The sequence below is a fragment of the Acomys russatus genome, chromosome 7 (assembly GCF_903995435.1).
Source record: "Acomys russatus chromosome 7, mAcoRus1.1, whole genome shotgun sequence".
Classification (NCBI taxonomy): Eukaryota; Metazoa; Chordata; class Mammalia; order Rodentia; family Muridae; genus Acomys; species Acomys russatus.
In genome coordinates, this window is record NC_067143.1 from 40,437,275 (window position 1) to 40,463,927 (window position 26,653).

At 35.2% G+C, this 26,653-nt stretch overlaps 1 protein-coding gene across 1 annotated transcript in view; it reads left to right on the forward strand.

Annotated features, from left to right (window-relative positions):
- Nucleotides 1-26,653, forward strand: part of Grm5 (glutamate metabotropic receptor 5) — a 421,703-nt gene that overhangs the window by 161,267 nt on the left and 233,783 nt on the right. Inside the window, 1 exon segment of the mRNA XM_051148879.1 lies at nucleotides 11,303-11,552. Within this exon segment, the coding sequence (XP_051004836.1) occupies nucleotides 11,303-11,552 (250 nt within the window).

Below are 26,653 nucleotides of genomic sequence, written 5' to 3' on the forward strand. Positions count from 1 at the left end.
ATAAGCTCATGTGGAATCTCCTGGAACACAGCTCTTACTGTTCTCACAGAGTCTTGCAGGGGTCATAAGCAGTGCTCACTGTTCCTTTCTGCCACTCTCATGTTTTGCTAAGTGAAGATATAGTCTTTTTAAATAGCATATTGATACTTGGATTTATAAATCTCTGGGTAATATAATGGAAAAATGATTTAAATTTTCATTAGTGTGACTTTTCCTAACATTTATAGATTTCTGACTTTGATTATATTACTTATATCTTTTAAACTTTGTAATCTTAATGTACCTGATTTAGACTAGTTGCTGTTTTTGTCCACTTCTAGAAGTGTTCTAGAACGTGTTGTAATATTCTATTGCCCTCCAAATTTTTATCCTGCCTGTGTGCTCTAAAGACTGCTTTATGGTAAGTCCATTGAAATGTATCTGTTGAAGTTGCTTGGTGACCTTCTTTCATGCAAACTCACCTTTTTTTCACATAAGCATTGGCTGCTATATGCCCATCTGAACTCCACCCCCCCTTCAAACACAGCAAAGGCCATTTCCAGATCTCTCACTATTGTATCCATCTTCTTCCACTTATTAGGCAACACAGACTACTATTTTTTCCAGTCTGACATATTAGAACTGGGTTAGTTATTTAATATTCTTGTTTCAATTTGCTCGTATTGGGAATAGGAAAATACTTAATGTCAATAAGTTTTAGTTTTATTATTTATTGAGACTATTAAATAACTAACCAAGGATTGATACAGTCAGTGGATAAAAGTGTACACACAGAAGCCTGATGAACAGAGTTGTATCCCCTGAACTCACATAAAAAGCCCAATGTTGTGTCATGCATCTATAATACCGGAACACTATAAACAAGATGGGAAGTGCAAACAGGGAATTCATATGGAAGTTTGCAATATTTCTAGCTTGGAGTACATAGCATAGTGTCAGAAACAAGACCTTGATTCAACAAACTGGAAACAAGAAGCAACTCCTGAAAGTTATCCTCTGACATTTATATGTACCAAAGCATGGGTACATAGACATGCACATGGGTGCATATACATAATTATTTTAGGAAAATATGACTTCCAATAATTTTAGATGTATTCAATAGTTCTATTATTTTATCAATATTTTATACAAGTCATTATTACAAAACTTTCTAAGATCCAATCATTTATTTTTCTAAGTGACACTATAGTCTAGGTTTCCAGTCTTGTTTCTACTCAGTTTCATGGATTTTTTTTTTTTTTTCAAATCTCTCTGACAACTGTACTACATCTACTGCTCAGGCTGTTTAGAGCTCTGGTATTTGATTAACATTTGAATCTAAAACATCTTTATGCAGATTTCTAGCGTTAAGCCATGTGTCCATGGTGAAACACACATCTTTCCTGCCAAACACCAGCTCGACTTCCCAACCATACCATCTGTTAGTTGGTCTGTCAAACTGGAAACTATGGAGACAGCTTCAACTTGTCCTCTCTACTCTATTTATGTGAACAGTGTCCTATTTAAACATCCTTTTCACTGAAAATGCACAGCAGAAGAAGAATTTTTGTATAACATTTCTAGTACCACAAGGGAGGTAGGGGAGCGAGGAAGTGGGAAGGAGAGGGAGATGGGTAATGGAGAGACAGATAGCAGGAGATGGAGCAAGAACCTTGTTACCTCAGATTGTAATTTCTTTAGTAGCCTCCTCCAGGATATTTCATCCTGTATTCTTGTCTCCTGTCGCTTTAAGGCCATTGCCCCAATTTGCTGCACTGTGAATTGAACTGAAGCCCACCCACACTGTCAGTAGCCAAGACCAGACCACTGAAACACAAACCAAGCCCACTGGAATCTCTCTCTCTCTCTCTCTCTCTCTCTCTCTCTCTCTCTCTCTCTCTCTCTCTCTCTCTCTCTCTCTCCTCTTTTGTAGTGGATTTGTTTATTTGTTTTGATACAGGGTTTTACTCTGAAGCCATGGCTGGCTTGGAAGTCTAGATGAAACTGGCCTTTGTTTACCAGAGATGTGCTTGCTTTTACTTCCTGAGTGCTGGTTGTAAATATGTGACATCATGTCCCGCCAAAATATATTCTTAAATAAAGTAATATTGTCATGCTGAAGCATTCATGCTTTAGAATTAAAATAATTTTATTATCCACTTGTAAGAGTAGCTTGCAACTCTCCTGTCTTTGAAATGCTTTTGCGGGTTAGTTGTTTAGGGCACTGTTCACCCACGAGGAGAAGATTCTAAAAGTAATGATAGCAACATCCCTGATCCATACCCATTATCTCTTCCCACTGTTCAGGATAAGGTTCAGTACCTTGTCTTGAGTTCTATCTTATCTATTGAAGAATGGCTTTCTTTTTGTCTTTTGTAGCCTAATTGAAATTCTAATGTGCCTGTGGAATTGGCTTTTTTTCTATCTTGTCTCTTCTCTGGAGCAAAAAGACAATATCAGTATAGTATAAAAACAAAAGGGAAAAAAAGTAGAAACTTTTTAAACCTAATCATAAAGGTCTGAGATATAGTTGTGGCAACGAACAATTTAATTAGTGGTCTGATAATGTCAGAACCGTCACCCTTCATCTCTTTCTCTTTTCCAGGATGATGCGATGTTTCTTTTCATCATGAGGCAGGAATGAGAGCTGATAACCACTTTGACTCCATGTTTTGAAGAGAATGAATAGTTTTAAACATACAAAATATTATATATTTCCTTGAATTTGAATGGGCTGATGAGTACTTTACGTAAATAAACACTGAGATCAGGGGCAGAGAAGTCCAAGTATAATGGAAATGTATATAGTATTAAGTGCAAAATAAATACACTACGAAGTATTAATTAAATAAACAGAGAGATTGGTGCTTACAGATAGGAGAAGCAACTATGCATACAAGTGGAAGTAATAGACAGACTTCCGAGAAAAGGGGCAAAAACCTTGCTGTTAGCAATAAGAATGATCTACTAAACTCAATTAAGGACAGCTGTGGCTATTTCTTTGTTTTCTTCAGTCTCACAATTTAACACAGTTCCCCAAACTTGAGAATTTCCTGAAACTGGCATTCCTACACAGTATGAAGTCAGGACTAACAATTCCATTTGAAGGATTCCTCTCATTGAGAAGTGCCCCCAGGAGGCTTGGGCAGACTTAATGATATTTGCGTAAAAGAGAGAAAATAAGCCACTGCAACAGCAGCAACATGTTTCAGAGACTCACTTGCTATTCCCGTGTGTTAGGTAATCTCAGGGGGCTTGATGCATTCTAGTATCCCAGAGGTGTGATTAAAGGAATGGAGTGTGGGAAACAGCAGACATTAGTTCTACAGAGTGATAAAACCAACACTATCATACTATCTGGGGATTTCATCAACAGCAAAATGAGGACAGGAGAATTGGACCATGAGTGATTCCATTAAAACACTGGGTGAATCCAATCAAGATGTTTTAGCCGTTATGTTCCTGATGACAGAGGTTATGTTTCTTCTAATTTGCTTTGTGGAGTGCCAACAAGTCAACAGCAACAAGGGCTTTGTTTCTAAAAATCAAAAACACGCACACTTTCTAGCAACATGAAGAAACACTTAGAAAACACATCACCATTAACGAACAGGTTTAGTTTTAAATCGCTGAGAAGAATATCTAAGAAACATTAACAGAACAAAAAGATAAAGTGTGCTTTGTAAATTTCAAGGTTGCGCAAACTCAATGACGAATGTCTGTTTCTATTTTATGTCACAAGCCAGTTTTCAAATAAAGTCAGCATAGAGTATAATGTTTTCTATAAGCACATTTACAAAATAAATTTAAAGTAGGAATTATTCACAAGATTCTATATATATTGTCAGAGTTAGAAGCTGGAGTCAGACTATAAAATGCCTGGAAAATGATGGCCAACAAAAGGTTAAAAGGAAAATCTAAAACATCCCTCTCTGTGGATTTTTTTTAGTACATGTCACACACACAAACACACACCCACAGTGGTTTTTTTGTTGTTGTTACTGATTTTTTTTATTGTTTTATATTTGCTTTTTAAAATTATTATTATTATTAATTTATTCTTGTTACATCTCAATGGTTATCCCATTCCTTGTATCCTCCCATTCTTCCCTCCCTCCCATTTTCCCCTTATTCCCCTCCTCTATGACTGTCCCCAGGGGTCCCGCTCAAACTAAGGCACCAGCCAAGGACAATAAGGCGGTAAACTTTAAACCCCTACCCAGATCTAGCCAATGGTCAGAACATTCTCCACAGTTGAGAGGGAGACCTGGTGGCACTCAGAGGAAGGACAGCAGGTTACCAAGAAGAGACTTGATACCCTATGAGCATATACAGGGGGAGGTAATCCCCCTCAGGAACACAGTGGTTTTTTAAAGACTGTTAAAAAAAAGAACAAAACAAAACTGTAAGTTAACAAAACTCCAATTACTCTTTACTCTGTCCAAGGTACTTACGGTTAAGCTGCACTGTCTGTAATTTGTCAGCCAGGCTCAAACAATTTGGATCACTGTTGTCATTGAATAGCAACTGACTAGTGAGAATTTGATGGTTATTTTCTAAAGTCTGCATACTTAAAGACATACATATGAGAGCTCTGTTGATAAACATATAACTGAAATTCCACACTTCACTTTAATTGGCACATATTCTCTTAGTCAAATACATCATTAGAGTATGACATGAAAACTATCATAAGTACTTGGAGTGAGTGCACAAAAGCTGGCATATTTAGAAATACAGAATTAGCAAATTCCGTGTCCTTAGGAGCAGAAAGGGAATAAGCATATAGAAGAATATCTCAGAGAAAGATAACTGTGTATCACCTGGGATGCCTAATAGCACACTGTACACAGTTAATTGTTATATAAATGCACAAATCCGTGAATTGCTTTTCTGTGAATCTGTAAAGATTGTCCATAATAAGGCTGCCATTCAGGGAAAATAGAGCTGTGTCTTTGGGCCATGGTCACTCATATTTTTTGTCAGAATAATACATTCCTTAGTTTAAAAATAACATATGCATTTGTTGATCTACTTATTGTTATTATTATGTCTGCAATATGAAATATATACATAGAACAATGGCAGGCAACGAGGCTAATTAGAAATACTAGACACTTGCTCTTTGGAAGGCTCAAATGATCTCGTGCTCTAAGGAATTGAGATTCTTCCCTGAAACATTAGAATGCTAAATTATGTGCATAAAGCTCAATATTTACTAACCATGAAAATAACTTAAGACATGTAGGAATGAACTGGTTGTATTGGTTTTAGAAGTGTATGTAATTTAATCATTGTTATAACTCTGTCATTTTGGGATGTCATCAACATTATAAAATATAATGATACCTTAGTTTTTCCTTCATATATCTTTGAAATGTCTTGTTTTTAACTGATAAAGCAATGTGTTTTGGATTATGCATATGTCAAATTTTTACTGATCACATAAACTCAGAGACTACCATAGTAGGTAGGACGGGGCTGAACTATAGATGAGAAGCAGCAAAGCCATGGCTCTAACAAAAAATGGGTACTAGCTACTCATTCCTAAATAAAACTCAGTCTGGTGGCAAGTAAACAACTGTGAAGCCTAATTTAATTTATTGTGCTTATTCCTAAACCCAAAGTGAATCCCTATTATCTATGTTGTTGGGGAAAGTTCAGTACTGAGCAAATCTAAAAAATCACTGACCTACACAAAACAAATCTAAATCTGAGGAGGTGGCAGGCCAGGGATCATCAGTCAGAGAACAGACATCTTTTCAATAAAGGTTGTTGAGCTTGCAAAGCTTTGGCATTATTGTGAAAGATCTTCCATCTTCAGTTGACATAAAACAATGTCTGCATTGTCATTATAACCACTTAGAATCAAGTACTAGAGATGAATAGTGAGCAAAAAAAGAAGCAAAGTCAACATCTCCCAAGTCCATTCGACCCATTGACACAGAGTCCCACAAGGAGGTATTCCCTTCTATTCAAATAGAATCACTCTTAATGATACAGGCAGTGCAGCCTTCAGGTGCAAACCTGACAGTCTACAAGAAAGCCAAAGAAAAGTTGAATTTTATGGGGCTAGCATGAGAATCTGGGTCACGGTGTCTATCTCAACATTTTATTTTCCTCTAGGAAGAAAGCCAGAGGGAGAAAAGTGAAAGTCTCCAAAATATTTTAAAGAAAAAGAGTAGTAATTTACTACATTGCAAATCTAAATTTAAGCTACTTTAACAAGGCAATTAAAACATAAACACTATAGAAGTCCTAATTTCAAAAGCTACATGGTGCTTTAGCCTAACAATATCAGTAAGAAGCCAACTTTAGTTAATAAAGCATCTTTTTCCAAAAGCCTACTCTTATCATACAGAACATTGTCTATATGAAGCTATAATCCAACATTGAGTATTTTGTAGGAAGGTACTTAGAATTAAATGTTGGTTCTTTTCACTAAATTATTCTTCTTTCATTTATTATATCCTGACTGGAGGCTCCTCTCCCTCCTCTACACCTTTCCTAGCCCCTAAATACAGTGCTCCTCCTTCCTTTCAGAAAAGAGCAATCCTAACAGTTATATCATCTGAAAATGACAGAACAAGATGCAATAAGACTATGCACAAACTCTCAGATCAAGGCTGGATGAGGCAACTCAGTATTAGAAAAATGGTCTCACAAGCAGACCAAAGATTCAAAGTCACCCTCTCTGCCACTGGTAGGAGTCCAACAAAACCTCAAGCTAAATTTCCACAGAATGTGTGCAGAGGGCTTTTCACAGTTTCAGGAAGGCTCTGAGACTGCTGCTTCAGTCTCTGTAAGCCCCTATGCCCTGTTCTTCACTGGTTCTGTGGGCTGTGTTCTCATGGTGTTATCCACCTCTCTCGCTCCTGCACTCCTGGTTACCCTCTTCTGTGACTCTTTGGCAAATCGTACACAATTCTACCTAAATGTAAACTAGGCACAAAAGTTATTTAATAAATACCGTGTTTGTTGAGAAATATGTTTCGAAGGCAACATTTAATTGTGGGTAGAAATGTGTTTGGAAGAACTGTGCAGATGAACTGACTGCCATCCTTGTCCCAGACTTAAGACTAACAAAACCAAATGAAGGAATGCAAGTTAGGACATTTTAAAGTCAGAAGTTTAAAATGCAGGTCTTATATTAACAAGCAATAAATTATTTGATAAACTTCTCTGCAGCAACACCTCATTCATAAATCTGTGAGATTATGCCTTGTATCATCCTATCAAGCACAGTACTTAGTATTTAGAGAATTACAATAGATAATTGCATGAGCTGTAGGTAAGCTTATGCCACCTATCTTCAGGAAATGACAATAATGATGACATAGGAGCCATAACATCATGTACGGACCTCACACTCTGAAACGTGACCTATGTTAAGCACTTTGTGAAGAAGTTCCCTCCTGAATTCATCAAACAAAATTACTCGCTATATTTCTATATCTAGTTTGTATTGCTGTCTTCTTCCTCTTCAACTGCCAGTGACTCAGAGAAGTTACACAAATGTATGGTCTGAACTTTTAAAGTCACATCCACACACACTTTCTTTTTTGGAGTTCGGTGTTGCCTGAATCATGGGAGTCTGTTCTCTCCCTGTAATGTGGGTGCTAGGGATTAAGCGTAGGTCTTCAGTCTTAGCAGCAAGCACCTTCAGCCAGTTCTATACAGTTCTATATCCTTTTTATTTTTATCCAGGCTAGGAGGACTGCAACCTCAAACAGATATATAATAGATATATGCTTATACTTGTGAATACACAAAAACAAAGTGAAAACATTGAAGTGTCGTGATTTTGCTTCAGGTGAAAAAGCTGAAGAAATTATAGTTTCCAAACTGAAGTTAAAATGAAGTTACTTCAACACAAACATCTTTTCTCTGAACTAACTTGTTCCATACAATATGTAGCATAATAAGTAAAGACAGAATTAAAACAAAAGTATTAAATACTATGTTAAAGATCAGTTTTTTTCAGATATGTTTTGTTATTTAATTAGGAATGATTGGCTCTTATTATTTACATCATAATCATGGCTAATTTCAAGCTATTTATGTGACTGACTCCATGTTAAATTGAAAAATTGCACGCAAAATAGCTGAGAAACAAATTTGTCTAAAAATAAAGAGTGAATTACTCAGATAGTGTAAAGGCAACGATTTAGTTCTCTTGGCACATTTACCAGAAAGAACCCTTTAAACATTAATTACAAAATAACTGAATTGTCCACCTGCTGCTATCACAGAGGACTGTTGTTGCTTCTAACCCTAGGGATAAACAGAAATCCTTGCAACTTTCCTGTTGCTGTTTGGTCTGGGAGTCAAGCTAGCATGTTTTACTTTATGTTCTTTGTAGGTAGAACTATGCCGAATTTCATCCTGAAAATCTGAGGAGCTCATCGGAATAGGGTACTTGTGTGATGGTAGAGCATACAGGTGGGGGAAATCAGATCTATGTTACAGCCAAGACTTATCATTTTCCTATTTGCTGACTTTTATATCTGTATAGGCCCACGGTTCTTTAAGTGGATGTCTCCTATTGCTCTGTCACTTGTTATTTGCTGCTTCTGATATTATCTCCCTCAGCTACCTGATTTTAGGGTAGTTACATTTTCATATTCTACAATTGAGCTGTCTTGCAATAATACTCCTGCTTTCTTCTTACCAATATAGCATGCCCATCTAACTTGATCTTTGAGCTTCTAGAGAATCAGTTATGGAAGAAGGATGAGAGAAATCTTTACTTCTAGACGTGCATGGAGCTCAGCCCTTTATTCACTACTCATATTTATAAGTCTGTTTCTTAAGGGAAGTTAATGTGTTATCTATAGGATATCAATAATAATACTTACCTCAAAATATTATTATTGGAATGCAATGGGATAACTTATATAAAAGACTTGGTATGATTCATCTCATAGATGACTCTCAGTCTTAAGCTTTATTTTTCTTTGATTTTAAAGGTTGTCAAATGTCAAATGGAAAAGCCCACAAAGCCTCAAACCTACTCAAAAAACTACAATAAACTGAGAAAAACTGGGAGCAACACGGGGTGGCCCTACACAAGGAAGAGCATATCATTTGGTTGTTCTGTGCCAGTCAGTCAGCCCTGAAACCACACATACAATTAATATCATATGACCTCAACAGGTTATATTTTTTATATTTTGGAATACATAGTCTATACAAATACATGTGTGCATGAAATAACAATTAACGGGAAATAGTCATAAATGTGTAGAAAGGGCTTATAGGAGGATGTGGAGATAAAAAATGGAAAGGAAGAAATGTTGTAAATAAAATACAGTGTCAATGCATTATTAATTGACCTCAGAAGAGACTGAGACCGCTTCAAGCTTACAAGGTGTTGCTATTTACAGAGATATCTCTTGGTTCAGATAAGAATTATAGACCAATCCACATAATTAGTGCAAGTCAACAGAACACGAGTCAGGACCTGATTATTAGCAGAAGTAAAGTATCAGTGAGAACAAACAGGCCCAGTTTTTGTCAGGAGAGTCAAATGCATGTCCTATGTAAACTCAGTAAGTTAACTGTCCTACTAACATTGATGTGTTTATAAGCCTAAATTTTCCACATAAAAGGACCGATTATACTACTAAAGCCAGATGTCTAAGCACTTCCATTCCATTTGAAAGACAGCCAAGTGAAATGGATTGATTTTGTACTCATTGCTTGTGACCCCTTTAGCCCAAGAAATGTTTATGTAATTGTAGATATATAAGGATATAAAATAGATATACATATCAAATGCTGATTGATATAGATAATACACAAATTTATTTTTAAACAAATTTTAAAGTACATATACATTTATCATTTATTAAATATTAAAATAAATTTGCATATTAATGAAAAATGAACAAAAAAGAAGAAAAACATTATCCTACACTTAACTCCAATAAATTGAAGAATTATCCATCTCGCTACTTGTTCTTTGATTGTATAGGTTGAAAATTAAATGTTTTTTCAAAAACAAATACATTTCCTCATTAGAAGGCTATATCTCAGTTGAGAATATGGTGGATGTTTTGCATTTCAGAATGGCAAGTAATATTTTCATGACTATTAACATGATATAAAATACAGACTATTTTACATAGATGAATACTCTATCATATTTTGTGACATATATGTAGTATATGGTCTATACGTTTGTGTGTGTGAATACACTGAGTGTGAAAATACTGTATCTATGTATTTTGGCTAAAAATGAAAATGTCTTATATGTTTTGTTTTGCCACAACAGAATAACTCATGCTAGATAATGTATATGAAAAAAAAAAGGTTTAAGTATTCTGGTTAGGTAGGAAGTCCAAATAACACAGTGATAATATTTGGCATTATTATTAAATTATGCAGTAAGATAAAGAAAACCTGTGTTTTCCCATCAACCAAATTTTCCCATTAACAAGTCTATAAGCAGTGGAAACTGATCTATCCTGTCAGACCTTACCCGTCTACCAGTGGTCACCACCCGAGAAAGAATCCTGATCACCAACTGCTAGGCCCAGTTAAAATTTCTACCATATCAATATGAGCTCCTTACGGATAAACTCTATCCAAACCATAGCTGTAGAATGCAAAGGGAAATAGAGATGGTATGGAATAAAAGCATCAGAGGAATGTTTTCTAACACATTGTATGATGTTGTGAGTATATGTGAACAGAACACAAGTTGGCATGGTGCAAAGAAAATTGTTCACTGAACACTGAAGCTCTATTGGAAACTGCCAATAAACGGAAACATCTTACATATTCTGAGACATATGAACACTTGGTTCCTATACCCAATGGGATACTATTAAGCCAAAATAGAACTTGGCATCCTTATTGTTATGACAACATGTATGGATATGGAAATCATTGTACTGTGTGAATAAGTTAAACATTGAATTGTGAATTCCACATGACCTCACTGATAAGTGATATCTAGAAGAGTTCTCCTGCAGAAATTGAGAGTTAAATAGGTAAAGGGCAATAACCAGAGTCTGGGATGAGTAGGGAAAGGAAGAGAAAGAGCAAAGTGGTTTAGCTGGTATTATCATAGTGAGTTTCGAAAAGAATGTTCTAGTTAGATGATAAGATGAACTGTAACATTTTGAAACACTAGAAGAAAATACTGTTGATTTTTTCAACAGAAAAAATTTAAAGGAACAGAAAGACATTGTAGTTTGAACACTGTAATGTGTGCATGTACAGAAACAGTTTATTCTACCTCTCAGTTAGGATAAAAAAAATTTCCTATTGAAACTAATTCACTATCTCTCTTTGTATGTTCACTTTCATACAGGTAACTATGGAGAAAGTGGAATGGAGGCTTTCAAGGATATGTCAGCTAAGGAAGGGATTTGCATCGCCCACTCTTACAAGATCTACAGCAACGCTGGGGAGCAGAGCTTCGACAAGCTGTTGAAAAAGCTCAGAAGCCACTTACCTAAGGCCCGGGTGGTAGCCTGCTTCTGCGAAGGCATGACGGTGCGAGGTCTTCTCATGGCCATGAGACGCTTGGGTCTAGCAGGAGAGTTTCTGCTTCTTGGCAGGTAAGTGGCAAGTAACAATGACGGCTGAAAATTTAGCTCCATTCTTTTGGAACATAAGGACTGCTGTGTTAGAATTTTAATGCATGTCCTGGAAGAGCTTAACTCTCATAAAACATCTTAAATAATAGAGAGAAAAGTAGTGAGTAGCTACAGTGTGTGTAGATCTGTGATGAAAGCAGGGATGAAAATGTCTGAAGATGTAGTCTTCATCTTCTCAAAGTGGTGATAAGCAAATGTGACTTTTTAAATTGTTAGTGATATCAAGAAACATACGTACATAGATCTTGATATTATTTTTTAAATTCATATATAAGCATTGTAGAGTTGGCATTTAAAATAAGGTATCATTTTCTATATATCTGATCATTATCTGATCAGCGACATTGACACCAGACACGGTTCTAAAATATTAGCTTCTACAAGGATTGACATTAATTATCCAGATATTTTACTGATTGATACAACTTGACTGGTTCCCTGTGGTTACAGCTAAATGCATACTAGTAAGGATTTTTTTTCAGAGAAACAAAACAACATAATGTACCTATGTGTAATATAAAATGCATACATATTACACATGTTGAGCTATATTGTGAGATGTGTGTATATGTGAAAGTTACTATGAGTACATTACTCATATGATGAAAAAGGGCGTGTACTAACAGAACCTACACTTGGAAAGTCAGATAACAAGGGAAGTCCATGTGTATTCTGCCCCCAGTACAAACCTGAAACAGTATGAAAGCTGACTGTTAGCTTCTGTTCTGAGGACCAGGAACCTGAGTCCTAAGAAATGGCAATGTGTAGTCCACATCTTAAAACACAGGCAGGACCAATGCTGTGTGTCATGTATTCATGCACAGATCCTTCATTTTGTCCAGCCCTCCACCCTTTTTTTGTCCGGCCCTTTTTAAAAATTATGTCATCAGCTGAGTAGATGAAGTCCTGTCAGAGTGGGTGGAGGAGTAGGGAGAGGGGCCCACTGCTTTACTCATTCTACAGATTTTAAATGATGTTACCCAAAAAACAGTATCACAAATATATCCTTAAGAGTTTGATTAAATATCTGACTACCACATCTCAAAAAATAAATGTTTAAATTATGGTGTCACAGTCATTAGGAGTATGCCTGCAGCATTTACTCTAAGGATGAGAAATTGTATTGCTCAGTGATATGTAAACATCTATCCTACTGTTAAAGATGTCATGCATCATATAGCATTTCTGAAAAACTTGGCAATTAAAAGGATGAGCCTAAAAAGAAGCCATTTTTTTTGTAGTTATGTCTCCAATATGCACTCACCTCAGTTGTTACCATCTGATAGCATAAAAAAAATAAGCTACATTTCATTTGTTTTCAACGTGGTAAATGGAACTTCTATGTTGACAGTTAGCTCCTGCTTAGGTATATTTTTATGAAAGTCACTTTATCTACTTAATTCTTTTGTCTGAAATGAGGGCAGCAAATTGATGGGCTTATTTGCGTATGAGGCCATACTTTTTCGAAATAATTACATTAGGCAAGGTTTGTTTCACATTGGTGTTATATCTTTTTTCAAAAGTATCCTCAATAATGTCAGTTATTGCCTGGCAATTTGTTATGTACCAATTAGTGTCATAGAGTTTAAGAACCTGACCACTGCTGCTCTTTATATTGCAAAGATCCATGTTAAATACTGAGTGAAAACAGAAAGAAATATGACATTGAACAGTCTGGTGTATTTTTTATATGAGATACAATTTTTTCAAGTCCTACTGGAATCTTTTTTCATTATTTGATGGCAAGGATGTAGGCATTACTGACAAAAACAAATTAATATTTATGATGCTTGCAAGTTTCCACATATGATTTTATGGCTTCCTATACCACAAAATGAAAGCTCAAAATTTAATACTTTAAAGGTCATTCTGGATATATTAAATACGGAAAGTTCTTTCTAAGTTATTTAGCACATAGAAAAATAGATTTGCAATCTTTTGCCAGAAATTGTTCAGTGTCTTTTTTTATTAAGTTGTTTAAAATCTGTATTTATTTTGTCCTTGAAAAATTTTGTTTAAAATTATCTTTATTCTGAATTTTAATATTGATATAATTACTCAGTATTTTCTTTGGAAAAGACACATGATAATCTTTCCTGTATTTAGAATATAATCCAGATTTCCATTCCAATTATTTCTGAAACAATTTTTAGTTTTTCAGTCAGTTTTAGCAAAAAGTCACTTTCAGAGTTAATAAAATCACTTGTAGAATAATTTATCAAATAAGAACAGATATTTTACATTAAATACTATACTATATGCTTTCTCAGCATTATCTCATGCAGCTATTTACTTGGCAGTTATTGAGTGCACAGTTCATTAAAATGCTTGGGCTAAATTTTTGGATAAAACAATAAGTAGTTTTTACTCCTATGGGTTCCCTAGACAGAAATACTGTCTAAAATATCATGAGAACAATTGACATGTTGAACACTGTTGGCATCTTTTTGTAGAAAAGTAATCTAAGAGTTTAAACCATTTAGTAATGCTATTATATAAAGGAAAAAACAAATTTTAGCATTTGTGAGAAGAACATCTGCCTCTTCTTTTTCACACATGAAACTGATAAATGGCATCAAAGACACACAGGAACCCAATCGCTGTGCCTTGACAATGCAGTACTTTTTTTTTTTTTTTAACCAACTTGTCTCCTACAGAATAGCACAGTGATATGCTAATTGGATATAAAAAGATCATGTCTCCACATAGTTATTTCTTCAAACTTCCTACTAAATTACCAATAAGTCCTCCTATATTGTAATATTATTTTATCTTTTTTTGTCCTTTTTCTGTTTTTTTAACCTGTGTTGTTTGATTAATACTTAGACATGTATATAATAAATTAGTAATGTAAATAAAACTAGCCAAACTGTGTTCCATGTTGGCTATGTTTTTTTTTACATATATTTTTATGCATTGAGTGGGCAATACCAGAACAATTGCCTGAAGTTCTGTCTACAAACAGCCAGATGCTTAGTTTTATCTATATCAGTCTAGACTATGTGGGTCAAGCACAAGGGAGTATAGAGCATACATGTAAAAGTAGTTTGTAAAGGATTCTGATAAATACCACTTTTGTTATTCCTGTACAGAAAGGGGGGAAAATGTAAGGGGCATTTTATAGCAGTATTTTTTTGGTCAACATATATTTATGACCATGAATACTAATTTCAAATTGGAAACATATATGCAAATAAATAGACAAATTTACAAATTTCTATTTCTTCTCTTACACAGGGCCTTATTGAATTATTTGCTAGTTGCTGAACTTTTAAGTTAAAATGTCATCATAATGGTTTAAGCTTTGTCTTTAAGGTGAGAATGACAGGGTACATCTTTTCCTATGCCTTTAATGGATATTTCACTCTGCTTTCTATAGCCAGTTTCTTCTGTAGTTATGCTCTTAGTTAATGTAATTTATGTTTATTTTTCTGGATTGATCTTAATGGCTCATTTTAAAATAAGGAAATTAAGTTATTAACAAGTACTGAAAATGTTTGTATTTACTTTTAATCTTCTTGTGGTATTTTACACAATGTCAAATTGTAATTTTTCATTACTGTCTTTGAGACCCATCGGGTTTGAATATTGCTTTCAAAGGCTAGCCAAAATGATATGCTTACTTACTCTTTTAGTTTTGGGTTCTTGGGATAGCAAAAGATTAGCTAGAAAAGGTTGTCTAACAGTATTGAGCTTAAACACATGAGAAGGGGAAATTAACAGTACAGAGGTAAAGTTGCATGCCACCAAGCAGGTTGACTCCTGAACTGGAACAGAAGTCAAAATCATTCATAGTGGTAGGGTCTAAAGGTTAGAACATAGAACAATCACTTGATGATCTTATACTGTCATTGTCAGTGACAAGTAAAGCGTGTGTGTGTGTGTGTGTGTGTGTGTGTGTGTGTGTGTGTGCGCGTGTGTGGGCGTGTGTGTGTGTGTGCGCGTGTGTGCTTGTGTGTGTGTGTGTGTGTGTGTGTGTGTGTGTGTAGGTGGTGACACTGGGTTAAGAATATGTCACTGAAGTGTGGAAAACCAAAAGAAACACATGACTAATAAGCACTTACCTACATTACCTTTGAAAATATTACTTCATCTGTTACAATGAGAAAAAAGGATTCAGCTACACTATAATCAAAAAGGCACAATGAGGAGAGGACACTTTAGCTATACTATAATAAAAATGTCTTAAAATAACATCAGATTTAATATTTTTTCTTGCACTGTCACATAAAGCATTGTGAGATGCAACTCTGTGTTTTAAAGGTGTGTAGATTAAACAGTAGCCCAGTTTTTAATGAAAACCAACAAGAGTGAGTCAATTGTATGCTAACTAATTAGAGGTGACATTTTTGATCTATAACTATACAGACATTTTAACACTGTTCCTACGCCCCAAGTTCTCAGGGAAATTGCTACAGTTTGTATGTTGTTTTATGTTTTTAAAAAGGCCAAGTGATGCATGCATGCATGAATTCTTCCACCTCATAAGACACGTGAGACAATCTCCACGTAGAAAAATGCCAATGGACAGGACGTTCTTCACAGTTGCCAGGAGAATGGGGACTGACTTTCACACGAACTCTGGTGCCCCATATTTGACCATGTCCCCTTAACATGGAGGCCTGGTGGCACTCAGAGGAAGGATAGCAGGCTACCAAGAAGAGACTTCGTACCCTATGAGCATATACAGGGGGAGGAAGTCCCCCTCAGTCACAGTCATAGGGGAGGGGAGTAAGGAAAAAATGGGAGGGGGGAGAATTGGGAGGATGCAAGGGATGGGATAAGAATTTAGATGTAATATGAATAAATTAATAAAATATACTTAAAAAAGGAAAAAAGAAAATGAAGGGGAAATTCTTTCAAACGCTTGAAATTTGAAAACTAAGATTTTTTTTTAAACTTTTTAAAATCTGATATTGATCTTGCTTACTTAGCTTTGTAAATTGAAAACCAAATCTCAGAGGTGTAACTTCTCTATGGCCAGAAAGGCCAATAGATGTTCAACTAAAAAGTGAGTGTTGCTGGTGACCTTGGAAGGTGTTCTGTGTCTGAAAACCAGAAATACCCAGAAGGGAGACCAGAGAATTTGTGGAGAGTGAAAACAACTCAGAAGCCTCCTTCTGGACTGCCACGTTTATAGCTCAGACTTATGTTAGTTTGGGTTATGAATGCACTTATAAAATACACTTAGGATATTTGGTTACTTGTATATTAACAGTATCTATTCACATAGTGCTTTGTTTAGCAAATATTGTTATAGATTATCATTCTTGTGTGCTAATTTGTTGACTTTTTAAATAAATCCATTTAAAAGCTTTTATACACCTCATTTTATAGATGAAAAAACAGAGAACCAACTTGTTCGAATCATACAAGCAGTGCAAAAGAGGAAAATGACAGCAGGTCTGTATTTTTAACTATAATGGTGAACAATTTACAGGTCTTTGAGGATACTTACATTCAGCTATAAAAGTATTGAATGGGCCTGGTGGGCCATGGCACCACAAGAAGACATACAGAGTAAACCAACATGGGTCCAGGGGGGCTTATAAAGACTAACCACCAACCAAAGAGCATGCTCGTCCTGGGCATAGGCCCCCTGCATATATGTAGCTGATGTGCAGCGTAGTCATCATGGGGGGGTCCCCTAACAGTGTGAGCAGGGGCTCCCTATGTCTCTCTTGCCTGCCACTGGATCCCTTTTCACTAGCTGGGCTGGCTTGCCTGGCCTCAGTGGGAGAAGATACACTTTGTCTAGCTGTGCCATGGTGGCTGTGGTGCCCCTTGGGGTCTCCACTTCTCTGGGAAGAACAAAAGCAGGGAATAAGGAGAGGGAGCACGAGGGTGCAAATGAGAAGAAGAGAAGGAGGGTGATGAAATCAGGCTGCTTAGTTAGTAAATAAATAGATAAATAAATAGTCTTAATTGCATGAAATATCAATGATTTTTCTCTTTGGCCAATATCAAGAAAAGATGACAAAGAAAAACAAGATAATTAAAGTCAATTATTTTTTTAAATAAGTTTTCTTAAGGTAGAAAGACACTGAACCTCTCTTTAAAAAAAAAAAATAGATGAATTATACAAGCCAGCAAGCAAACAAAAATCAGTAACTATGTGGAATATTTGAGCCAAACAATTTTCATAAGATATCACTATGAAAAAAATATATTTCAGTAATAAAAGTTCCAGCATACTTTATAAGTTTGGCAAACATCCACAGCTAACCAAATACAACACAGACTATAATGATTTGATAAAAGCGAGTCAGATCCATGTGCTTTGTCTTGGGTTTCTAAAAGCCCAGTATGGTTTGGTGTAATTCACACATGGTGGGTTAAAACTTTACTGACACATAGTAACATTTATTTGCAAAATGTCTTTGGTTGAATGGTTATAATAAAGTATTGAATAGCTGTAAAACAATCACGTGTCCGATGAAGCCTAACACATTGTCTTTATGACTATGTACAAATTTGGTGACTCTGATCCAGTGCTCACAATGATCAAGCTGCTGCTAATTACTTCTACAAAAATATTAAGACTTTTTGCATTCACTCAGAAGCAGTTATACTTTATATGTTAATTCTGGATTTAGATTTATGTTCTCTCAGAAGTTTAGGGACACCAGTAGGACCAGTCATAGCAATGCTTACTGAAGATACAGGGACAGGTTGTAACATTTAGCACTGTGTTTCTTATTCGTCACAGTCAAGAGCAAAGGAGGTGTTCATTTTTCCTTCAACTTCCTGAAACATATTGTTCAAAACATCAGGAATAAGCAATATATCTGAAATACCCCCTATTCAGTCCTACATTATTTAATTTTGTCTAAAATTATTAATATATGCTAAGTACAATAAGGACTGTACATTGGGTACACATACAAGTCTCCCTAATAAAGGTATTTTTGTTACATAATTTGCCAAGTTGAGTTCATGACATAGAGTGAATGTTTCTTGTCTTTTCTTTTCATTTTGTGAATATTCCTAAGAGTTAATTTATCTAAAAATAAATAAATAAATTGTGACAATCTTATGCAAAATAATCTTAAACCATTCCCCTTTGTTCTCTTTGAGCCTTGTAATTTGGCACACCTTGTCCTTTAACCTATTGCTTGAATCTGCTTACATTTTTCTACTACATTCAAAAGTGAAACAAAAAATATTTAATAACTAGGAATAGCCTGAAGAGATAGCTTAATCATTAAAGTTCTTGTGTTTGCTGAGGAACCAAGTTTATTACCCAGCATTCATATCTATATCTATATGAACAACTATTTATAATTCCAGTTCCAAGGGGCTCAATGATCTCTTCTGACCTCTACAAGCCCCAAACATCCATATGGTATTCATATATATGAATACACACACACACACACACACACACACACACACACACACACACAATCCAGGCACTTTTGTACATAAAATGAGTGTTTAAAAACTGCCAACTAAGAAGTCATAAGCCTGGTTGGAACAGCTATCAAAACCACCTGTTTACCCAGTACAGCTGGAAACCCATTACTTCTGTACTATGCCAGCATTAAGACGTCTTCACTTTCTCAGAATAAAAATTCTTATGCTTTCTCAAATCCACCTGCCTTACAATATCACAAAAAAGGTTTTCCTTCCTGGAATAACAACCACATTTTGAATGGAACAGTTGGTATTATTATATAAGGTGCTTTTCCTACTGTGGTTAGGGTCCTGAAATCTAGTGCAACATCCCACACCTCCTAATAGGCTGATGTCTATCATTTTCCTCTTTTCTTTCCTTCTCATTAGCTCAAGAGCTTCTTAAAAAATATGGGCAGTGGATTGTTAATCTCTGTGTCTTTTACACCTAACAAATTATATTGAGAATGCTTGGAACTTCAAACGAAAAAAGAAGAAAGAAAAAAGAAAAACAAGTTTGTCAGTTACATATAGCTAGAGTAAATTCTCCTTTAATTATCATTAGACTGAGCAACTTATAAAATTCAATTTTTTGAGAGCCCAAAAGAAGCTTAAATGCATGCTGCTGTACATGAAAGACAGCTAAGATCCTCCTGGTAAATGTCAGAGGTCGTTCCTCAGGATGTCCTTCCTGTGATTTTACCAGAGTTCCAAATAATAGCTTTTAGTGATATCTGATGTTGAAGCCAGAGTATAACCACAATTTGCACTCCAAAGGTACTTGTCATATTGTTTTTGTTTGTGTTATGCTTTTACTTCAGACAGTTCTTCTCACTGGTCTTGAACTCATCAAGTAGGCAAGAAAGCTGGCTAGTAAGTTCCAAGAATTTACCTAACACCACCTTCCCTCCCTGGTTCTCAGATTATGAGCATATGATATCATGTTAGGAATCAGTCAACCCTTCCTTCCTTCCTTCCTTGCTTCCTTCCTTCCTTCCTTCTTGCCTGCTTACCTGCCTGCCTTTCTCATCCTTCCTTTCTTGGCCCCACCTCTCTTTCCCTCTCTCCCTTCTTGCTTTCAGTCTCCTCCTCTTCTGGTTGTTGCTGTTTTCCTTTTTCCCCGTCCTCCTCCCCTTACTACTACTACTCCTTTTTACTCTTCTTCTGTAGATTTTAGGGTTCAGTCTCATTTCCTTATGCTTGCAAGGCAAGCACTTTCATCTCCACTGCTCTCACTTTATGGACTTGAATTGGTTTTGTACAGATAAGTTGTCTGGTTTTAAATTACCTACCTTTAAAATTTTTTTTACTTGCTCTCTTCTCTTTCTCTTTCTCCTTCACTTCCATTTTCTACATTAACATATGTGTTCCTCTTCTTTTTTAATTTTTTATTGTTATTTAATTAATTTATTCAAATTACAACTAAATTGTTATCTCATCACTTGTATCCTCCCATTCCTCCCTCCCTCCCGCTTTCACCCTATTCCCCTCCCCTAGGTCTAAGACCGAGGGGGACCTAATCCCCCACTATATGATATAGTATTTTCAAAATACCTAAAAATCATTATGGTTTATGTTTATAGAATTCACTTTTCTCCTTTCTTACATAGTACTAACAGTCATTCCAAATTTTAGCATTTTCCTCTACAAACACACTAATAAGTCACACACACACACACACACACACACACACACACACACAGAGCATCTGTTTTCCAAAAATAAGAATGAAAATGAATTTAGGAACCTAAATGCTTGATATACAATTTATTCCATCTGAATGAATCCGTCAAGAGTTGATATTTGTATTCTAGTACAGAATACTAACATACACACACGTTTGTCCCTACTTCTTCAACATTTATGAAGTGAATTATTTCATTTACAGAAAACCTCATTTTAACAACATTATGAACTCCTTTTATGTATTTCCACCCATGTTCTACTGTGCTTTCATCCATTGCAATCCAACAATAATAGCTGTGCCCTATTTCCTCATTGCAGTGGTTTGGTTTCCCTAAATCAACCTTATCCCAGATATCATGATTGTTAGAGTTTTCATCTGAAATGTTCATTCATACATCACTTTTTCAATACACTCTCCCAGTTTCCCTCCTTAAGTACGTCTATCCACGAATGTTACTCTTACTATTTTAATTAACCTTTCCCTAGATATCCTCATTATTGGAGTTCTCATCTGAAATGTTCATTTATAAACTCTCTCAACTTCTTTATTTGTGTATAAATCATACTCTCCTACACTCAGGTCTACCTACTATCAACTTTATTTTTGGTACCAGTACTTGCTGTTTCTTAATGCATAATATAATTTCTTATGAATTTTGATTACTATCACTCTCATCTGTGATATAAATAACCGCGATGGCTTTTTTCCTCCTATTCTATGTACTGTACTATCCATGGTACATGGCAAAATACCCTGAACAAAATATGTTACTAGTGGTCATCTTTTCAACAAAAACAAGTCAATAAAAAGACAATTACCAACTATACAAATCATTTATTCATCCTGAGAGCAATAATGTCTTTTAGGATAAAAATTACATGCTACAAGGGAACTCAACATTTACTGTGGCAAATAGAGTTATTCAGTTTTATGGTTAGTAACCTGACATCATTTGAGATTAGAGACAGCAGGTCCGGGAGAAGAACCTGACTTCTCGCTCTTCATCCAAGGGAAAGGAATCAGAATTTCATACCAAGAAGGTCAGTCTTCTCTCATTGTTATCACCTTAAGAATTTGTACACTTGACTCCTCATTCAGAATAATAGCATAACATATTAGGAGGAAATTAAAAACTAAAAATTATTCTAGAGTTTTCCATGAGAAGATCACGCCTGTAAAGATGAGTAATTTTTGAGTCTATGCCTGATCTTTGGGGTGTTATAGAATGCCATCTCCAAAGTAGAGAAAGATAAATCAGTCCAGGAGCTGGCAACAACAAAAGTTGTAAAACTAAAGGAAAAGTAGATGACATCCTCAGGAACAGCTGGGCTAAGGTATTATCATTTGCATAAATGCTGAATTTCAATTTACAAAGACTTTCTATGCTTTCACTTATTGTATTTGTATTTCTCTAAGAAAAATATTTGTACCAGTCCCTTATTTATGCTGAGAGAAGAGTACATTTTCAAAAACTTATTAAAAATAAAACTTTTTACTTCTGAAAATCAGGTCTAAGGATACGTCCATCTACCTTTAATACATAACTCTTAAGAGACAATCTGACACTTCCATTTTGTCTATCTTCTAGACTAGATTTTATGATGTACACAGTCCAAAAAAATCAGTGCTTAGCATTTTTGTGGAAAATTGTATTTATGTTTATATAATCTCATGATTTCCAAGTAAACAAGACTTTGGGAGTTTTGTTTTTGTTTTTTGTTTTGTTTGTTTGTTTTTTCCAGTTTGACTTGCATTAGATTTGAGTTAGCACCATGACCATAATAGTACTAATACTTTACAATCCATTTTGACATGAAAGATTACAAATGCTTTTATGAGAATTGTGTATTTTAAATGTTTATCCAGTGACCGCATGCATGATAGATAATTCAGTAACAGTAGAACCAGATCACTGAAAACAGACACTGGGCATTCAAGCACACTAAACACTATCTAGTGACTAGTCTTGCAGGTCCCTGTGCCTTTGGAAGACATGCATGTGGCCTTCAAGGTCTGCTGTGTAGTGAAAGCAGAAAAAGAATAAGAAATTCAACTGGCTCTGAATGTAACTATTCTGGCCTGTGAGTTTATATGATTATGCATGACTTTTTAAATATTGCTTCTTATTGACTTATACGTCAACAAGTAACAATTTGTTTCTATAACACTGCCACTTTATAATATAATAAAAACACCAGTGTATTAATGCCTATATGTACAGTAGCAATGATCTAGTTAAAATTGGAATAAGTATCTTTGACTATAATAACCTGTTTTATATAAATGATCAGTTATATTCTTTTTGTACCAGAGGCAAGATATTTATGCTAGACCAGTCTGTCTATGAAAGTGAGACATCATTTCATCAATTTCTTATCATCCTTTCATCTTAATTTTATAAATTCATAAATGAGCTTTATCTAATTATAAAGATGTAGTAAATGCCCTTTTGTTGCAGAGATAAAATATTCTTTCTGAAACGGAAATGACAGTTATTTATGGTAATATCTTAGAATTTAGGAAAGTAAAATCTTGAGGTTCTAGTACTCTAAAACTCTAGATTGTTATACAATAAACGAATAATTGCCAAACACAATCTACTTTGTCTCTAATTCAGAATTAGAACATATAGCATTTAAGACAAGGAGTGTCTGAAGATACCCAAGACATTGCTTACTTAGTTACACTATGTCCTATATTACTTCAGTTTATTTCAGTATTCCTTTGGAATACAATGATGGACTCTTAATTGTACAAGCTATAAGTGTTCAGTTGTAGTTTGTTACTTCTAGTTGAAAAATACAAGAAATACTCACTTTTCAAATGCAAAGCTTATCTTTTAAAGTTAGGGTTCAACGTACCTAATTTGTGACTTATGGTGTTGATCTGATTATCACTCACCGTAAGTATCATGAGATGCCTAGAGCTGTATGTTGAGGGACATCTATTCCCTCCTCTTGAAAAAGGTCATAGAAATATGTTGATTTATTTGTTTAAGACAAAATTAATATCTCAATTTATATAACTAGTATGTCAGAATAATAATACTAATAAAACTGTATCTTGAATGAATCAGACTAGTAGGAAGAATGTCTTGCCTCCAAAGTCAAAATTGAGTATAACTGATGATATATATAGAATAAAAAAATCTTGTCAGATGCTTTTGAATGGTTCATTATCATTGATATATGTGATGTTAAGTCATGGAATATAAAGTTAGCAAGACTTCCAGACAAGATGCTAAAACTAAAGTTGCTTCCTTGTCACCTGATGAAAAGTATCATGAAAAGAAAAAATAAAATAAAGGAGGAAAATCATAAAATCTAGAAGGAAGCCAAAATGAACACAGCTCCAGAAGTGTGGCTCTCTGGTGGAGAAAGGAAAAACAATCATATCACTTAATGTCTTATCATATGTGTTTAGCTCATATCTCCACATTTTTGTCTATCATTGAAGAATGTCAATACAGGAACCCAAACCAGTTATGGACCTTGAGGCAGGAGCTGATGCAGAGGACTTGGAGAGATGCTGCTAACTGGCTTACACTCATTCCTTGCTCATTCTTCATTCTTTCAGAACTCAGAACCATTAGCCCAGGGGTGGCCCCTCCTACAGTGAAATGGATCCTCCCACATTAATCACTGATTAGGAAAATATCCTACAAGCTTGGCTACAGCCAGATTTAATGGAGGCATTTTTCTTGACTGAGGCTTCCTCCTCTTAAGACTCTAGCTTGTGTTAAGTTGACATAAAAATGTCCAACAAAAAATATAAGCCAAGTGTCCCTGATGATAAGATGCTGTCAATTTTACCCATAGTACAAGTACCCAACTCTCAGAAGCCTCAGTGTCACCTACAGGTCCTGCTAAGATTGGGACTTCCAGTGAGACAGTTAAACAGTGAATACGTCTGTGCCAAAAAAGCATCATTTTGTGAGAGAATCTAATTTTTAAAAATGAACTACTCTGGGGAACTGAGAACAGGGAATAATCACAATCCTGAAGCTTGAATAATCTGCTCAAGGCCCACAGTGAGAAGCAGGCTTGGGAAGAAGCTGTGGAAAGCCAGGAAGCCAGACTGACAAACACAGAAGGGCAGTTAGCTAGAGGTTCAGCCCAGACAGTGAAGTATATGGGGAAAGGTAGCCCCCTCAGTTCTGATTGTTTCGTGGTTCTTCTTGCTGTAGGTAGTTTATTGTACAAATGTATATGTAAAAACAGAGAATAACATGTAACATGCCTGAGTTGCTTTCACTTCAAGGCTTCAATGATGAAACAATATACAAATAAAGTGTATAATACAGTCTGTAATGCAAAGACAGTAATCACAAGATCATCTAATAGGTGAAGCAGAGACCTGTAACAATGCTCAATATACCTTGATTATCAAATGCTGGATAAAAGTGGGTACAGAAGTTCTTTTAATATTATAAAAAGCGCATTGCAAATATATAGTTAACATTACCTCTAAAATATGAGAAGGCACAACTGCTACCTTCTCCACTGTTTATTGGTATAGTGTTCACGTCTTAACTAGAAGTATAACAAAAGGAATTAAAAAGAGTACTAATAAGAGGGTAAGAAATCTCATTACACGTAGCTGCCATCAGATCATGAAAGATCACAAATACTGCACTAGAAAAGTCAGATGTGAGAAACTCTTAAGTGTTAGCAGGGTGCAAAATCATATTTAAGCCTGTTGATTTTCTATTACCAGTAATAAACTTGTCTAGAAATCTGAAGGACCATTTTCTCATTAACTGTCAGAGGAGTCCCTCAACACAGAAGGCAGAACAACAACAACAACAAAAAAAAAAAAAAACAATCAGCACTAACGGCCATTGAGAACATGGAGACTCTTCAAATGAAAACATCAAACATCAATCGATAAAGTACTAATGGTAATTTCTTCAAACATATAAAAGTTGTTACATCATTTACACAGCAAAAAATGAACCTTAAAGTAATTTACTAAAACTTATTGAAATTATATTTTCTTTTTTGAGTATTTTTTCTTTACCATTATTTTTATATATGCGTTTATGTTAGTACACACCATATATACAATACACTACCTACATTAAGAAGAAGCCATGCAACAATCGGAATTATAAGAATATTACATTCATAGTGTTTTGGCTCCTTGTATTTGGCAGCCTTGAAGAAAACATCTTATCTTGGTGAATCTAAAATTCTGAACGTAAATCAATATCTATCATATATCATCTTTATCAATTTAAAACATCTATCTAACCTATTTTCTTTGACAAGGACAACATCCAACATATCTAACATAGATTGTGCCTAGATTCTCATTCTTTTAGTCTTACTATCTATCACTTCGTAGTTGTTCACAAAGTTTATTATATGAGGTTGATTAAAGGAGTTTATCCAAGTCTAAGAAAGGAAAATGTTTTTATCACTTAAAAAAACAAAAAGTAGTGGTTCAGTGGGTGAATAATAATGGTCACTAACAGGATATTTCATGAAAGAGTCCTTCAAAGGCAAATAAATTTCTTACTATAAAACTTGTTTTATTGTAAGATGTATGGGGTGCTTAGGGAATTGGTTGCTCACTAACCAATTTCTCACCAAGTCTCTGTCTTCCAGGATGAGGAAAGAACTCAAGGTCAGGGAAAATTACAGGTGGAGTTTTCAGATCACTTAAGCAGATGCTGTAGTGATCTCATTCAGACTGCACATGTCTCCTGCTGCCCCAGGGTCTTATTTGAATTGTTCTCTCTTTAAATTTCCCATTGGCCACTTTAATAAATCTAGACGCTCTAGTCATTAAAAGTCTCCCTAAAGACACAGACTTCATGTTTATGTCTCTTAAAAAGTGTGAATCCCTGTTCTCTCAGTTACTGTTTTTATTGGGAACACTAAATATCCACTACCACATATGGTAAATACAATTGTTACGACCACTTCATAGTTGGATTCTCCGGTTTTGAAAAAACAAGGTCAAAAATTGCAGCCAT